The sequence below is a fragment of the Gavia stellata genome, chromosome 10, assembly GCF_030936135.1.
Source record: "Gavia stellata isolate bGavSte3 chromosome 10, bGavSte3.hap2, whole genome shotgun sequence".
NCBI classification, from domain to species: Eukaryota; Metazoa; Chordata; class Aves; order Gaviiformes; family Gaviidae; genus Gavia; species Gavia stellata.
In genome coordinates this window covers 33,430,829-33,448,834 of record NC_082603.1, presented here as the reverse complement: position 1 = coordinate 33,448,834, position 18,006 = coordinate 33,430,829, and the positions used below count along the sequence as shown (strand labels likewise).

Here is an 18,006-nt window from a genome sequence, read left to right as displayed (position 1 = left end):
CCTAGAAGAATGACTTCGCTGCAGGCTGAAAGTTCATCTTTAAGGAGATCCGGCTGTGCCAGAGTCACCGGGGATTGAAGAGGGTTGGAATTCCTGTCATTTCCCTCTGCATCAGCTGTGTGAGTACAAGGAGACCAGAAGGCTGGCTTTGTCAGCTGTGTGCCCAGCCTTAATGGTGGGTGAGCACGAAGGAGGAGGGGTTAATGAGAGCGGTGTGTCCAGGGCTAATGCTTTATCACAGCGATCTCTGTAGGGGTGTGGAATGATAATGCAAAGCCCTGACTTGGCAGTTCTGTATGGCCTTTTGCATAATCCAGCATTAGGCAATAGGGAGGGACCCCTGCTATTAGCGGCATACGCTGGATGGAGCACTCAGGGTCATTGAATCCACTTCCCTGCAGCAATGGATAGCTGAGGAATAGACGCCTGCCTACTTTTGAAGGACCCGTTGGATGTGCATCCCACAAGCTTCTGTGCCTCATTTGTCTCACATGTGGTTTCATCTTGGAACAAGCTGGCCTTTCTACTCCCCATTGCTTTCGTAAAGCAAGATCTCTTCTGTGTACCTCTCCGAGCTGTCCCTCAGCCAGCCGTATTTTTGATGGCTGTTTTTCCTTGTGTCACCTCCTTTTGCTCTGAATTCTCTCTTCCACTTTTTCTTCCTATTTCTAAGGCTTTTCCAATCTGCCATCATCAAAGTGTGCACGCTCAAAGCTTCAGTCTTGTTGATCTTCACACGTAATTCTTAATGCAGGGTCAGATTTGTTGGTCACAGTATTGTCAGCCCTGCCTTCAGTTCTGGTATCTCTCATTATCCTGTTGCTGTTGTGTTTTCTGGTAAATATATGCAAGAATCTATAAAAATCCTGGAAAAGGTCATGCTAACTGGAAGCAGGCTCTGAGCCTTTCCTATCAAACTGCATTGCGTGATGGTTGATGTGATAAGCTCCTAGTGTGTCATATTAAATTCTGTGCTGAGCAGAGATGCTCTTCAGAAGCATGATTAACATGGAGTGATAGTTTGTAGGAGATAGTCTGTAGGAAAAGTATATTTAGTTAAGTCATGAGTCTATATCCTGAGGCTGCATAATATGACAGAGGTTCGGTTGTACTGAATTTTGGGTTAATTTCTCTCCCTTAGGCATCTGTCAGAATCTGCTGTGCCTGCCTGGCCTGGTTTGATAACAAACATTATGCAGAGAGAAAGCATTACTGCTGTGAAGCTGAAATAGCTAGTTGCTCTGGAAAAGTTCAGAGGTTTGTGTGTCGTTACACTTTTACAGAGAAGAAGTAGAAGGTCCTGAATCTGCAAGGCAGTTTTCTGTAGCCATACTGGTTTGAAAGCCTAGAGTAGGGCGCATAGTGTGGGTTTAAATATGGAATTTATGCTACAATGGATGGATATTTTAATAATGCCGTGTGATTGAGTTTCATGTGAGTATCTCCACAAGGGCAGCAAGTTGCACTGTCGAGAGTGTGCAGCATGGAACTGGAGGACTTTTAACGATAATGCAGATGTGGTCTCTCCTATCCAGTGCATCTTGCTTGTTGTGTTGAGCACTTCCATAGATAGTTATGATCCAGATAAGGTCAGCACTGATTCTCTGTTGACAGTTGCCAACAGTAGCTGCTTACAGTAATTCGTCTGAGACTCATCACATGCAGTCCAATGGAGACGTTTTTATGGAGAAGTGTGTGCTTTTGTGAATGAAGGGCCCTCAGCACTGTGCTGGGTTGGGCCTTTTGTTTCTTGTTGACTGAAGCCAGTGCAGGGACTTTTCACACTCAACAGACTTGCATGTGGTTGAACCTAGGATAAATGCAAAAACCTGTCAGCTGAATTTTAGCGAGTCTCTTCCCTTTTGCTTCACGAGCAGCAGACAAAATGCTGCCAGAACTGTTTCTAATTTAGTATCTGGTAGAGCTGGGGAGAAGACACTGCTTTCAAATGACTGTACAGGAGCCTGCCGTTTATTACTGTCAGCCTCCACCCTTCTGCCACTTTAGGAGCAGCTGATTTTAATTGCACATGCCTCAAACCACAGATACAGGTCCAAGGCCTTCAGAGGTTTTTCCTGTATAACCTAACGTGCTGAATTGGGACTCCTGGCAGGATGCGGTCCTTGCAGCACTGAGCTTTTATTTTTGAAATCCAGAACAGAAGGCACTGACAGTTTGTTACTGAGAAATAGGAGCTGGTAAGATCTTAGAGTTAGATGAAGGAAATTTTATTTTTTGAAGTTACTTTTGCAAGTCTCTCTAAATCCACTGGGAAATTGAGTGTGCGTTTGCACCTTGCTGTTCGCATGCTGGGTTGTAAGCCACGTCCTGTGCTCATCTTTGGTGCATTGAGAGGCTCAGTATTCCCTTGTGGGAGCTGGGGCTTCTCCCCACCAAACTCACTGATTGAATGCTCTGAAAGCGGAGAGCTTGCGCTTCCTTTCAAAGAATTCCCCAGCGTCTTGCAGGATGGGGTATTTGCTTTGTTTATTTGATGAACCGGGCTGTTTACTATGGGCTATTATAATCCCTCGTGACTAACCACTTTCTTTTCTTTCCAAGTTTATTTTTTCTGTTGAGCAACTCCATGCGCTGTGGTGCTTGTGAGCTCTGCTTGCCCTCTGTTACACCGGTCATTTCTGCTCATTGCTGCATGCTGCGGTGTGGCAGAGGCCTGATTCCTCTCTCCGGATTTCTGCAGGAGCTTCCCCTGGATGAAGCTGGACTGTGGATTGTCAGAGATTAGCATGAGTTACTGTTGAAGCAAACCAAAGCTTTCTCTGAATCTTGGTGTGCATGCCTCAGTTTGCTGTTCAGTGGCTGCTTGTTAGCTGCTTTGGTGTAGGAAGAGCACAGTTTTGGTTTCTACCTGCAAATGGACTTGTAGTCTGCTTTTTTTTTTGCCCCCTGTGTGCACTGTCCTTGTAGGAGGGCAGATGATGTTATCAAAGGACAGAAAATAATCACTAGGTATCTGGACCTCTCTACAGTTCCTAGCTTGTAGCCCAGCTGTTTCTGTGTCTTGTTCTATATTCAGCAACTTCTGTTGCTTAATGATATTTATATTTTTCAAATTAGATAAAGACTTATAAAATCTTGGATTTCTGAATACTTCACTATTGAGTGCCAAACATAGTTGTTGACATATTTTTGGTTGTTGTCCAAAACTTGATTTTTTAAAAAATTTTTTTTCTTTTCTTAGAAAAGAACATTTTCTTAGAAATGAAACTTTTTTTTTTTAATCTTTAGAGGTATATTTTAACTAGAAGAGTAGCATTTTACAAAACTTGCAAATAAGCAGGATGAATGTATAATCAGTTGTTTTATAGAACAATCACAGCTGTTTCCAAAGGATTAAGGGTAATATTTCCTGTCTGTTGGTGTATGTTATGGCATAGTTGAATGTTAGTATGAGGAGGAACACTGTTACAAGAGATGCTAATTAGTCTGGGAATAAAGGGGCCTGGGTTCTTGGACATGATGTGATCTGACCACCTCTGCTCTCAGCGCTCCATTTCCTCCATGTAAAATAAAGGTGCTGACATTTACATATCTTTGTAAAGCACTGCCGGGTTTCTGGGCATTAGCTGGGCAAATTGAAGCTTTGTCTTGGATTTATTGGATGTCAGACTTTGTGTATTCGGAGACAGTATCTAATTATTCAATAAGAGAATATAGGTTCCTTTGTATATTTTCATTGTTTATTTTAGCATCATTTAAAAGACGAAGAAGAGATAATTTGTGCAAATGAATGGAGAACACTGCAGGGGAAAACATGACGGTATCCTATATGGCATAGAAAAGGGCGTTTTGAAGTGTTCAGAGCCAAGTAATTTTATCACCAAAATCACTAAAATGAAAAGGAAAACGAGCCAAGCCTCAATGCTCTCTCAAAGCTGATTAAGGCTTAATAGTGACTCCCATTATATGTATTTCCTGGAGGCTTTGCCCTGCCTTGCTGAATGGTCTGTCCTCATCGGACAGGGGAGGATGGGAGAGGCATCCACATCCTCTTCCCTGCCTCCTCCCATTAGGGATTACTCACAGTTAACTCCGCTCTGGTGCGGGCGCTTTCTTTACTAAGTTAAAACTGCTACGTACTGTTTCTAAAATCAGTAGTGAGTCCTGTCGCAGAGGTCAGGAGCAGTTTACATGTTAAGTTGATGAGTCTGGTACCCATCGAAAGGTTGCCGAGTCTCATTTATCTGCGATAACTTAAACAGTTTATACGTTAGCAGAGATAACTAATCTTAACTAAATGTTATTATACCAAGTAAATTAAGTTACTTAAACGAAGCATTCATGACAGGCCTGTTAATAAATACTCAGAATCTAAAAATGCCATTAAATCCTACTCTTTGTTTATTAAAGTTAGTTGTGACACATCTTTTTCAGGAATAAAATGCATAAACAAACGGACGTTTAGTGGAAATGCTGCTAATACCCTGAACTGCGACGAATTCTTAACATGGGATTCAAATTGCAATGTAAAAATTTTCAGTCCAAGTCCCTGTTGGTCTGCTTGCAGAGTCTTTCACGCTAATGCTGCCACGGTCCCAGCAAGCAGCAGTGAATTGGAAGACCACTGCTTCACGATGCTAAATTACAGCTGCATTCTCCTTCTCGGCTGTCTGGCCGCCTCTTGCCTGTGAAGGCTCAGGAGAGCAGGCGGAGCGTGCTTTAGTGCCGGTGGTGAGCCTGCATGAAGGAGTAAGTCTATGTCAGAGGACACGGGAGCACGTCAGGTGTAGATGCGCTGCTGCAACAGTTCCTTTGTATATATGTGCTCGCAGTCTTTTGCAGTCACAAGGCAGCTTAAATGCATCGTTAGCTTTGTGGCGCTAAGCTCGAGGTGTTCAAGGAATGTGTGGACGAGGCATTGTGGGACATGGTTTAATGGGCATGGTGGTGTTAGCTGATGGTTGGACTTGATGGTCTTACAGGTCTTTTCCAACCGTAGTGATTCTGGGTAATCTCAGCAAGACCCACGTCTCTATTACCTGGGCTAGCAGGGTTGGGTGGATGCACCCGGGCTTTGCACCGGCCTGGCCAGTGCTGCCACTGCGCGGGTCGCTCGGGTGGCTCTGCAGAGCCAGCTCTGAACAGCAGCCAAGGGGTCTCCAGGCTGGAGGTCCACTGTGGTGGACCCAGAGCTTCGGCCGGCGGGCTGAGCCTTACTCCGTGATGGCTGTGCCGCTGCAGGGGCTAGCTGGGTGCTGGGGCTCATTGCTGGCGTCTCCAGGCAGGGCTGCTGGGCTGCACAGAGCTGAGACACTGGGACTGTCTGTGCCCGAAGCTGGCTCGGACTCGCGTGGTTTGTTAGGTGAAGCTTTGCTCCCCGTCAATGTGGCAGACAGTAATTTCTTCACCTGGGCACGTACATAAACCACTTCACTTGTCCTCCAGCGCTGCTCCTGAGCTAATAGCACGGGCAGCTCCATGCGACGCCAGCTCTGGCGTCTTCGTGTGTCTGTGACTGTGCCAAGTGTTTTCCACTCAGAAGAGCGTGCATGTTCGTGGTTACCGCAGTTCAGCTTGCACAGTTCAGAGCCACCGTGGTTTGCCTGTGTGAACCCTAAGGGTCCGGAGGGATCCATCTCCCCTGAGCTGATGTAGTGTTTCTGCCAAAACTGGGAAGTCTGTGATTTTTCTAGAGTCTCTGGTCAAACTGTTCAGCTTTTTCATTTCTTTAATAATGGAGCTTTGATGTTTTCTTTGTCTCGGTCTCTGTGCTCTCAGTTTTGGCGCAGTTTATCAGAGGGTAGCTCTTTCAGATCAGTCTCAGCACTTGCGTTTTCTATATCAAAGTCGTTGTGTTCTTGAAGTACTCTCTTGGTGAAATTACATGATTCTTAGTCATCAAAGAAGATATTGTCTTTCTTCTTACCCATCCTTGGAGGCATAACTCGTGTCTTTCTGGGTTTGGTAAGAAATTGCTTTAGTATTCCCAGATAACTAATTAATCTCTGATTAATATTAATATTTCTATACCCAAATGGCTTCTTACATTAGCAACCAGTTATAATAGCAAATAACCTAGAAATATTTGTACATAAAACATCTCACTGGTTTTGTGACTGGCTGTTACTTGTTATATGTAGGATCCCTCTTTAGGTAGGTGTATTTACAAATATTTCCTTTCATTAGAGGCTTTTTTCATTTCAAGCATTGTGATATTACATGAATTTGACACACATTACAGATCATTGGGCTTGTCTGTAAAAAGCATCCAGGACTTAATACTAAATATTCTCAGATCTGAAACATGGGGGCTTCAGACTATTTCTAAAACATTTTTTGTCTTACCAGAGAATGCTTTCTGAAATTTTTGAGGCGTGTTTACAATTTGAAATGAAGGACTTTTATCAGGTATTCTCTATAGTAATTACATCTTTCAAAACACCATGCAAAAGAAATAATAGAGCTAGAGCAAAGCAGGAGATATGGAACCACATTCCAGAGGCAGCACACATGGATGGGGCTATAATGACTGCACTTTATGGCTGGGGAGGTGTCCTCCTGTTTGAGGGTTGGTAGCTGTCTGTGGCTGATGAAAAGCAGAGATTGCCTAGGAATCTCCTTGGTTCATTTGAATATTTCCATGTATTATAAATGCAGCCAGAAAATTAAACGCAGGAGTTCTCTGTGCTCACCAGTCATTAGGCATATGAAATTAGCGGTACGGGTTTTCTGAAATGCAGTAATAGTGGTAGACGAATATGTGATTCTTAGAATTTGGATCCAGTGATGACCGTTTTTGGAGTAAGTGTTCAAGTGAAAGAAAATGCGTTTTTGCAAGTAAAACGTTTTTTAATACTTGAGCATTGTCAGTGGTTAATGTTGCACTGTTGGTGTTTCAGAACCTCTTAGAGTGACTCTGGCCTGTAGTTCACGCTTAAAAAATAAATCTGATGCCTCTGTTTAGCAAATACGTGTCTTTAAAACGTTACCTTCTTTAACTTGCCTGCAAATTTTTTTTTTTTTAGCATGTTACATTTCCTGTATTATCAGATTTACGTTGAGTCCTTCCTACGGTACATCAGACTTGACTCCTGTTGCGGTTCCCTGAGATACCAGTATCCCTTTAAGGGTGACGGGATTTTGCCACAACAAGAACAGGCCATCTGCATTCCTGAATGCTCAACAAGGGAAGTGACTGTTTGCCCTGGAGACCCAGCAATAGCTAAGGGAAGGCTGGGGCTCAGCTTTGAAATGTTAATCTGCTGCTTCTGTCCTTCCAGGATTTTGCCCAGGGAAGCAGTGGGTGGGAAGTTGGTATTAATTTAGAATTTGAAGCTTTGGCACAATCTGTTACAGTTTTAGCACATTGAAAGTTGTTTAATATTTAAGGAGGTATTGAAGTTAAGATGGAACTTTGTCCTACTTTAAAAATTGGCAAGAAATACACCCTGATTTTTGAAGAAGTGCCTAGCCGCCAAGTAAAAATAGTAGTCAGGATCCTCCCTGAGATGAGGAGCTCTGCAAGGTTAATTTTTCAAGGTCCCTTATCATATCCTCGCAGGGAATTTTACTCCCACGCAGGAGGCAGGAGATATAACCTTCCAGTCTTTGCCGTTGTCGTTTTTACAGGGCCCCAAATTGTACTGTGATCCTCACAGAGACTGGATCTCTGCCCTTGGGAATTATGCATCTCACTTTAGATAAAAGGAAAATTGGTCTTGGGTTGGGCCAGGAGCAACTTGGGTTCAAATCCCTGTTCTGCCAGATGCATCCTGCCGAGCCATTGCGTCATAACCATTTAAAATGCCGTTGTGGCTCCCCATGAGAATAACCCTCTTGGGAGGGCAGAGGTGAGGGCGGGAGAAGGAAATGCGAGGGACACGGCACTTTTCGTGGCTGTGCTGACATACGCTAGCTGGAAGAGTCTGCAAAATCATAGCTGGGATCGGAGCGCGTTGCTTAGAGCGTGTCCCACAAGACTACTCGTGATGCTCAGTAGAACACGTGTGAGTTAGGCAACAAACTTCGGGAATGGGATCTAGAAATATCCCCTCTGCCCAGCTGTTTGTGTAGGGAAAGGATAGGTTAAAGTACTTCAGGCAAAAATCTGAATGCCTGTGGACATCAGGGCACACAGCAATGACCTACACAGGATTTCTTCTGTGCTTCAGTCTGTGTATGAGACGGAAAGCATAATTGTCCCTTTTCCTGCCCTAGTTGCTACTGTGATCCCTTACTGAGCTTCTGTACAGTGACCAGGAGAGCAGACCTTTAGTCTTTGGGCGCTAGCGTAGGTGTAATTGGTTCAGTAAGGCAGCAAACTGGAGGGGGAGGCTGTTCCAGCAAGGGCACGTAATGATGCCTAATTAAATGGCATCCTAATTAAATACTTACACTTTAGTCCTTTCTTGAGCACGATGGAAAAGTGCATCTATGGCAAGTATGCCCATTGCCTTTGTTAGCGAGGCATCCCTGCTGCCTTGTGAATCACCTTGCCCTGCACGCTTCTGCTCGCTGAGCTCCCTCGGAGCGTGGCTGCTGCCGCCTTCCCTGTCAGTTGTACACGGCCAAGCCCGCCGCTCGGCAAAGCCCCGGTCGCTGGGACGCCTGGGAAGGAAGTCCTGCTTCTCGGAGGGGTCTGCCCTGTGCACGAGGGAGCTGGTTGCGGTCGTCTGTTCTCGGGAACGCCACAGCGGAGCAGGTCTAATACAAATCTGCCCTTTGCTTTTTGTTTTTTGCTTCCTTGGTGGGGTGGAATAAGCCATGAGCTTTGCTGCGTGGTGCCCCGGGTGTAGCTTTCTCTCCCCTCCGTGTTAGCCCTTTGCTCCTGTAGTCCTTGGGCGAGATGCTCGGCCAAAGTAAATGGGGTTTGTGTTACCCTCCATGGAGTTACGCCACGTCCCCCGGCAGAGGCTCCTGCCCCTGTCACCAGATTTGTGCAGATGCTTCTGTAACTGGTGCTGATGATACAGGTGGGTGCTCAAAAGAAGGAAATAAATAGGAGAGAGACATGTTTTGGCTAGCGGTGCACTAAAACTACAGCAAAATACAATGTTTGCTGTCTAGAGAAGGACAAAGTCGATAGGAAACGAAGTTTTATTTTCAAGCTTTTAAGGGGATATAACAGTGAAGAATAACACAGCCTTAAAGAAGGAAGCTTGACTGTCCCTGTTGCAGGAGAGTTGTAAACCTTTGAAATAGGGTTTCGTAATGCAACTGCTGAGAGCCATAACTGCAACAACGCAGATGGCCCTATGGAACGTGAGTGTTAAATAGTTTATATAAGCTGAATCAATCAGGCTGGTGTCTTAGCTAAGCTGACAGAGCGTGTGTCTGTGGTCAGGCTAAAGACATGTATACGCAGAATCCTTATTTGCAAGCGGTGTGTTTGATTCGGGGTGATTAGGCTATGTAAGTCTGAAAAAGAGAGAGTCCCGTTTGATTTCTTCCGTACTTTCAGTTTATCAGTACGTTGCATTTGGTGTTTACGTTGGCAGGGAGCAGGTTATGCCCCTCTTACTCGTACCCAGTGGCTCCTTTCTCCCTGTGTAGTCCTATTCATTTTAATAGCCCCAGAACAGCGCTTGCCCCGAGCGAGGTGGCAGTGTCTGATCCTGGGGTAAAGACTGAGGGGAAACTGTGTTAAGGAATTGTCTGGAAGGTTGTCCAGAATTTGATCTGTAATTACAGGTTGCACAAAAATCAAGGAGTGTGTTTTAAAAGAGCAGTAATTGCGGTTCGGGAAGCAGGCTTTCCTTTGCGTATTTTTACCGTGTATTTGCCATTAGTTTAGGCTATTCCCTAGTCCTGGCTGGGAAGATGGTCGGAGCTCCTGTACAGCCGTAGTTTCCAGACGGCCTTAATAAACTCTTCTTGGAAGAAATGGACACCCTGTCAATGATTTCTTACAGTAGCGCTCCAGCATTCCTCCGTTAGGTTTATTACCCGGTTGGTAGGTGGACTGCACGTTTGTGAACGCTTGACTGAAATTGTCCCTCTGGCTTTGGAAGTCCGATAAAGAACAACTGACTGCATTTCACGGAGGAGGCACGTGCTGTTGCGTGCTAGGAGCTATCGGGAGGAATTGAAAAGGCCTTTCCTGGAAGCCGGGTGAAGATTGCGTGCTCTGCCCGCAGCTTGCCGGCTGTGGGAGAGGACAGCTTTGTAGCTCCTCAGCTGTTCCCCCATTTCTGCTGCAGCAGATTTCAAAACCTTTTAATACGCAGCTGAAAGCGGGACTCGCCGTTCTTGTGATAGGTGGGAGATCAGCCCTACGTCAGGGTGGTGCGCAAGGATCAGGGTGAAACTTTTGTAAACTAAGAAAGCATCACAATCCTAATAGGCCAGGGGAGTCGGCTTTTGGGTGCCTCGTTATTTTGCTGGGTGCCATGAGGAGGTAAGCGGTGCCTGGAGACTCGGAGACGAGATGATAGAGCAGGTTCTGCTCCTCAGTCAGCGGTGAGGCTGGGATGGTGAGGTTGGATAACCTGGTCTTTACCCGAACTCGTCCAACCCCTTCCGTGCGCACATTCAATCTGATGGGTTCATATGATGATTTCAGGCGACTTTGGCCAGGTTGCAGGTAACACGGGAATAGCCCCTTGTATACTGTGTCTGTTCTTGGTCTCATCCACAACTTCAGAGGGATGCAGGACGGAGGAAGGGTGAAGGCACGAGCGGTGAGAGCCATGAGAGGAGCTGTCGTGGTTCAGTTCAGACACTGGGACGCCTTCCGGGTTCATTTTCCTTTTGGTGCGTTTGTTCATCCTTATTTCCTCCTCCTCTTTCATCTCTTCTTCCCCCACAAATATCTAAAGCTTAAAATAATGTGCTTGCCTTTTATCTGCCAATAGTCTGACACGAAGTAGTTCCTCTCCATAACCATGAATTTATGTTTGGCCTGTTTACTCAGGTGCTAGACAGTATTTCTGGCTGCACAGATGGTGAGTCTAATACAGGCTTCTGGGTTTGACTTTTATGTTTGTTTACATCTTCATGGTACAATAGTTATCTGAAGAGACAAACTGGAAAATTGTGAAGTGCAACCTTGGGGCTAATCCTGAGATGTACGAAGGGCTTGGAAACCCCCGGAGCGCAGAGCCGGGACTTGGTGTTGGGTAGCCCTGTAAGCACTGCCCGCCTCTCGGGGTTAGGGTTTTACTAGCTTAGCGAGGTCGTTCATCTGTTGTCCAGGACATTACAATGCTCGTGTTGGACACGTGATATTTGAGATGTAGAACGCCCGGAATGGGGAAACACGGTGCGTTTTTGGGGCAGTGGCGGTCTCTGCCTTGCATCTGCTCGGTCCTGCACATCTCAACTCTGCGTTAATACAGAGTTTGTTTCCTGGTCTGTTGTAATTTTCTAATGTTTATCAGGATGAAGGGATTGGAAAGATCGGAGGGATGAGGAGAAGGTTCCTCTTTGTTAGCCCGGGGAGATGCACAGGTAAATGAGTTCAGGTGGACTGAAACACAACGCTTGCATGGGCAACTCCGTTTTGCTGAGCAAATGCACTGGAAGGTGCCTCAGCTTTGGAGATGCCAGCGTGGAAGGGAGGTCAGCAGGAGGAGTAAGAGTAAGTCTGAAAATGTTAGGGCTTAGAAATAGGGTCAGTTTGAGTCACCCTTCGAGGCTACTTTAACCCCCGGCCTTCGTCCAGCGAGGGTGCTTTCAGTGTCCAGCACAGGGCTGCATCGCTGCGTGGATGGGGCTCTGGCCTGGCACCGAAAAGACCTGAGGGAGGGCCTTTTCCCAGCACCGCTGCTACCCAGTGCCTCTGTGGCTTTTGCCCAGTGATTTGGTTATTTTTATCTTCATTTACAAGGAGTCTCTGTTTCTGGGTTCTTACTCTTCTTTGGTTTTATCGGTGGAAAGGATTATATGCACGCAAAGTAGCAGTAGTATCATGCAGCAGCTCTTCCGAAAAACCACGTACTTGCAGCAATTCCTCAATAATAAACTGCCACACTTCACTGCTGTATGTTTTGTCAGTTATCTGGTGCTAAGTGGAGCTGGTCTATCTGTACGTAAGAAACAGATAGTGTGAGGCGACGACATGGTAACTGTGGGAAAGAGCGATGACAAGTTCTGCTCGTTGTGAGTTTGTTAAAAGTATCTGGTTTGTATTTTCAAAAGTTCGCCAAATCACATACTTCCAGTTCATTTCCAAAGTTGAAGATTAGAAGGGGAAAGAGGGCTGTGGGCTAGAGATAAATAGATGATGATGATGGTACCTTCCTTTACCTAAATTGCAGAACTTAAATACTGAGTTTCTAGACATCATATTTTTTTGTGGGCCAGATTCTTATCTGGCATAAAGTCGTCTGGTCCAACTCACCTGACTTTATTGGAGTCACGCCATTTTTCTGCTGAACGATTTGCCTTCTGCATTTTAAGAAAATTGCAGTATTCATTGAAGTTGGCTGCAGTAGGAGAGATTCTTTCAGTACCCTCTGTGTTAGCCAAGTCTTTTTCCTTGAATAAAAAGTTGATTCATTGCAGAACTTTTTGGCAATAGAAGTTTAAAAACTGGAATTTGAGATTGGTATAGCAATTTTTTTGAGAAGCACATTTAAAACTTAAGTACTAAGTGTTCTTTTTAAAGTCATCTCCAACAGAAGACAAGTTACAAGTTAGTTCCTTGTCCCACAGAAATCATCTGGATGACAGGAAAGGAAGTAGTAGAGAAAAATTGCTGAATTCTGATGTGTTTTAGTGACTCATATTAAAGCACTTGGCCTCACTGGGATGTGCCAGGGAATTCTAGGAAATCTGTCAGTTGCTGTAGAGACAGGTTGTTCAAAACTTGTTTTTAGTGTTTCATTTTCTTAATGTCGTGTGTTTATGTACAGCCTCATAGGATAATGATCTCATATCAGCATATATATATGTATTTATATAATATACATATGTAAAAACACAGTTATGCAATGTGAGTCTGTATCCAGTTTATGCAAATTTTTTTTTCATGTACCTAAAAAAACCCTCATTCTTATTCAGTATGGTAAGATCAGTACTGCCAGTGAAATCTACTGTTTTCCTGCACGTGTGTTTGTTCAGTTATTCCTTGTGCTTTGGGTGCAAGCTTTGTGCCCAGTAAAGATGTTTTTTAAGCATCCATTTTATTTAGAGCAGTGTCGTGGCATGGGCAGTCATCGTGGCACTGAAGGCCTTAATATCAGGGAGAAGAGGTGATTAAACTTGTACCTGTGGTGGATGAACATTGTTCCCCAGAGAAGTATTTTAGTTTGAAATAATGTTAGTCTTTAGAGTTCTGTGGCTTTGTGAGTTCCTGGTAAATCAGCCCATGCTCTGGATTCCTGTCTGGGGGCCGTGCCTGAGGGTGAAAGGGTTCTTGCATCTTGCATCAGGGTGAAGGTTCCCTTTGTGATCAGAGCATCAGCGTGGTAAAAAGAAATTCAAAGTCATACACATGGGAAATAAAGTGTAATATTTTCTTTTGATGCAAACTAATGAATTTCTTGAAAATAGATGAAATTTTTTTTTTTTGAGATGATGATGGTATGCATCATAGAAATATCCAGAGAAATATCAGGTAAAAGATAAGACATAGAATCATTTAAGTTGGAAAAGACCTTTAAGATCATCAAGTCCAACCGTTAACCTAACACTGCCAAGTCCACCACTAAACCACAGAATCACAGAATCACTAAGGTTGGAAAAGACCTGTAAGATCATCAGGTCCAACCACCAACCCAACCCCACCATGCCCACTAAACCATGTCCCGCAGTGCCACGTCCACACCTTCCTTGAACACCTCCAGCGATGGTGACTCCACCACCTCCCTGGGCAGCCTCTTCCAGTGCTTCACCACTCTCTCAGGAAGACATTTTTCCTAATATCCAGCCTGAACCTCCCCTGGCGCAACTTGAGGCCATCTCCTCTTGTCCTGTCACTAGTCACCTGGGAGAAGAGACCAACACCCCCCTCCCCACAACCCCCTTTCAGGGAGTTGTAGAGAGCGATGAGGTCTCCCCTCAGCCTCCTCTTCTCCAGACTGAACAACCCCAGCTCCCTCAGCCGCTCCTCATCAGACTTGTGCTCCAGACCCCTCACCAGCTCCGTCGCCCTTCTCTGGACACGCTCCAGCACCTCAATGTCCTTCTTGGAGTGAGGGGAAAAATAGCTATATGATGTGTGTTCATGAAGATTAACAGCACTAGGGTTAATTGTCGTCTGATGTTAGATCAGGTTTCCTCAACGAGGCAGAAGAGCTGGTTTAAAAATATGTGCATGTGATTTTTTTTTTTTCATCTTGTTTTAAGACCCTTCCGTTGCTTGTTTTTTCCCAGGTACCGCTTACAGAAGCAGTGGACCCGGTTGAGCTGGAGGACTACCTTACCACACACCCGATTGCGGTGGAGTCTGGACCCCTGAGGGACTTGCTTGAGTTTCCTCCCGATGACATCGAGGTTGTGTACACCCCCCGAGAATGTCGAACGCTTGTGTCGGCTGTGCCTGAAGAGAGGTAGGAGGTGACGGGTGACACCTCGCTCGGGGGAATTGATTCTTCTGGATTTGAGTATCTGCAAGGTTGAAGCCTGGAATTTTTGTCTGTAACTGCCTGAAAGAGTAAATACAAACCTAAGTGAAAGTATGTGTGTTTAAGAAGTCATGATCATGTCTGTGTTTTTGAAGGTGTTTGTTTTTATTCTTTTGACAGTGAGATGGACCCTCACGTGAGGGACTGTGTAAGAAGTTACACGGAAGACTGGGCAATTGTGAACAGAAAGTGAGTTCCCCTGTGGTATTTGTCAGCTTGATTTCATATTTAAATTTTTGCAGAATGGCTAGCTGGTATGTGGAGCCTCAAAAATTATTGTCCTGGCTACTGATTCCATGTGCCCTGGATTTCAGTTGCCCAGCTCTGCTGAACTGATGCTTTGTGTTTAGTTGAAATGATGCTTTGTGTTCTGAAAATTAGATCTCAGACGTCAAATCTCCTTGGGGCATTTTTGAAAATCTAGGACATTTTAGTCAACGGTTGCTCCTTTAGAATGGTAGAGAAATTAGGGAATGTGAATAAGTAAAATTACTTTCAGCATTTGTTTCTTTGTTCCATATGTTTTTAGCTCTCTTTAGAGAGAAGTTGCATTAATTTTTTAACGATGTAAAATTTATGTGCAGGCACAACCACCTAATAGATCAGGTGCCCTCTGCAGCATTCATTTGTTCCTAAAGAAACTTTGAGAAAGTACATAATTTAAACAAATAATTGTTAATATTTGGACTATGACAACATTTACCTAATGAGTTAACAGTTTAAAGAATGTGCATGCATTGATTAATTTATGCAAATTAGCAGGAAGGTTTCTGAGTAGCTTTACTTGGGAGATACACTCTCTCAGATGATTGAAAGTCTGATGACTTCAAGAGCTACTGTCAAGGAGTAAGTGATCCATGTGATGTGCATCTCCTGCAAATGACTTGACTACATCTACAGCTCTGCCCTTGTGGCAGTTGCTACAATTCACTGGTTTAATGTTGTCCTGAGAACCACTTCAGGGGATGCTGAAGATATGCTTTGCAGTGCTAAGATGACCTAATAAAAATGTGGTTTGTAATCTCATAACAAAAAAAAATACCCAGAAAGAAACCAGAAAGAGAGAGAGATGCTTTATTAACTCCCAGCCTTTGTGGGCAGAGTCTGGAAGGCGCAGTGTGACCCACCAAGCCAGCACACCTCTTGGTTTCTCAGCGACTTTCACTGGTATCTGGAACACCTGGCTGTGATTCCTGCACTGAGGAGGTTTAGTTGGAGACGGTAGAGCTTTCTGTCCTGTGCAGATCAGCTGCAGGCTGCATTCTGCATTGGGGAAGGCATGAAGCTAAAGACATCAAAGTTGCCTGAGTGGGTTGAAGGTGTGCTGAGTGATTGTTGAACTACAGTCAAAGGTTTTTCTTGCCCGTTCAGAAGAGGAGAGGCACTACCATAAACATTCATAGCGGTTTTTTCTTGCATAAAATCATGGTGGTGGACTGGGTAGAAAGAGAAAGGTTACTGCTGGAGCAGGGGAAGAGCCCAAAAGCCTAGCTGGGAAGGATTGAATTGTTTTTCCAGTAAGGATGGTAACACGGTTCTCCTATTCTATTGGATGGTTACAAGTGCTTTAGCTAGCTCTGGGGGCACAAAATCCAGTTCTTCTAGCTTTAGACGAACATGACTTCTGATCTGCCATCTTTCTCTCTCCCCCACCCCCAGGGAAGTAATTTTTATTTCAATCTCTGTCTACAGTTCTTTGTAACCAAAATGTTTTTGGGGGCAGGCAAATCCATCCATTCAGTGATTACTTTAATGGTATTGGAAAAACTATATAAGTTTTCTTCACTGGCCTGAAAAAAACAATAGCATATTCTTATTTTAACCTTAATGGCATGACTTCTGTATGCTAGACTGATGGTGGCAATGATCACAGACATCTCTGAAGTCAGGCCTGATTTAGAATGAATTTACATTTGTTGGGGGGGCTGTGATTGAAATGCAGACATCCAGGTGAGGATTATACAAATAGTTCAGCTCTCAGGAATTATAACCTAGCGAGGAAAATGCTTTCCTCCTTTTTCTCCTCCCTTTCATTATTCACTGCTGGCACATCCATGTTTTTCACATGTCTGTACATCCTTCTGTGGTAACTTTAGTAACAGGGGAGGATAAGAACAATTAATTCTAGATGTGACCCCAGCACCACTTTGGGAACTGACTTAGAGCGTGTATTGTAAGGAGACTGTGGCTCTGGCCATATGTGTGTGTAAATATAGACATAGTGCCATTTGGTATCCAAAAATTTGTTAGTTGAAGAGACCTGATCTTGTCAGCAACAGTAGACAGACTGTTTACTAGCAAGCGCTCTTACACCCTGGAAAGCACTGAAGGACCCGATGCTGCTTCTGAAGATGCTATGGGAAGATGCTCATTTTAGTTGGGGTCGGGAAGTCGTATGTTTTTCAGAGGTGCTCAGGACTTCTGCGCTTCATGCAGTCCTGCCTGAAGTTGATGTTTTGGTTTTAAAGGTATTAATAGTGTCTGCTCCAAGTCAGTTCTTGCTCTAGCAGAACCACTGGCCTTCCGTCCCCGTGTTCTTGGCCTGTTTTAAGCTTGGCATCACAGTTGTGCGTTTTATGATGACCTTAATTGGCCGTTGATAATGCTTCTTTTGACATCACCCAGGGTTGCTTTATAGTTGAACAGAGTCACATTGTAGTACTGGAATACTGGTTGTTGCATTATTACCCAGCTACAGTGGAGGGTGACTGGAAATACTGTTTGCAGAGAGCAGTTTATGCTTTGAGAGGATCCACACTGATAATACTGGGTTTGTTCTGTAATTCTCCTTCTGGGTTTGAGGTCAAAAAGGATGCTAAGAATGCATTTCAAATACTTTGTTTTCAGATATCACAAGCTGGGCACTGGATTTAATCCCAACACCTTAGACAAACAGAAGGAGAGGCAAAAGGGGCTCCCCAAACAGATCTTTGAGTCTGACGAAGCTCCAGATGGCAACAGTTACCAGGATGAACAAGTAATGCACCTTTAAAACCTTGCTACATAAAACCTAATTTATACTCGCATTTTAAAAGTGCGGTCCCTTTCCTGTTATAAGTTGCTTTTAATTTGTTGAATCTCAGGATGACCTTAAACGACGTTCAATGTCGATTGACGATACTCCCCGGGGCAGCTGGGCATGCAGTATTTTTGATCTGAAGAACTCCCTTCCAGATGCCCTTCTCCCAAACCTACTGGACCGAACCCCGAATGAAGAGATTGACCACCACAATGAAGATCAGAGGAAGTCCAGTAGGCATAAGGAGCTTTTTGCACTACATCCAGCACCAGATGAGGTATTTGTATATACGTGTGGGTGAGACTAAAAAAGTGAAGGAGTCAGGGACTGTGAAAATTGTCAGTCTGTCACGGATTTAAAGGAGTTATGGATATTAAACGTAGCTGATCTTGAGAACCTTAGCTGTTTTGCAGGCTGTATGTTCTTTAGCGTATTGTCTTGCCATAGGTATTACTTTCT

The 18,006-nt window shown here is 44.4% G+C and overlaps 1 protein-coding gene across 1 annotated transcript in view; it reads left to right on the top strand.

The window, feature by feature from the left end:
- DOCK7 (dedicator of cytokinesis 7) overlaps window positions 1-18,006 on the top strand; it is a 108,566-nt gene that overhangs the window by 11,124 nt on the left and 79,436 nt on the right. The window contains exons 3-6 of the mRNA XM_059822223.1: window positions 14,278-14,453; window positions 14,649-14,717; window positions 17,376-17,505; window positions 17,612-17,824. Of these exons, the coding sequence (XP_059678206.1) occupies window positions 14,278-14,453; window positions 14,649-14,717; window positions 17,376-17,505; window positions 17,612-17,824 (588 nt within the window). The remainder of the gene's footprint in view (window positions 1-14,277; window positions 14,454-14,648; window positions 14,718-17,375; window positions 17,506-17,611; window positions 17,825-18,006) is intronic.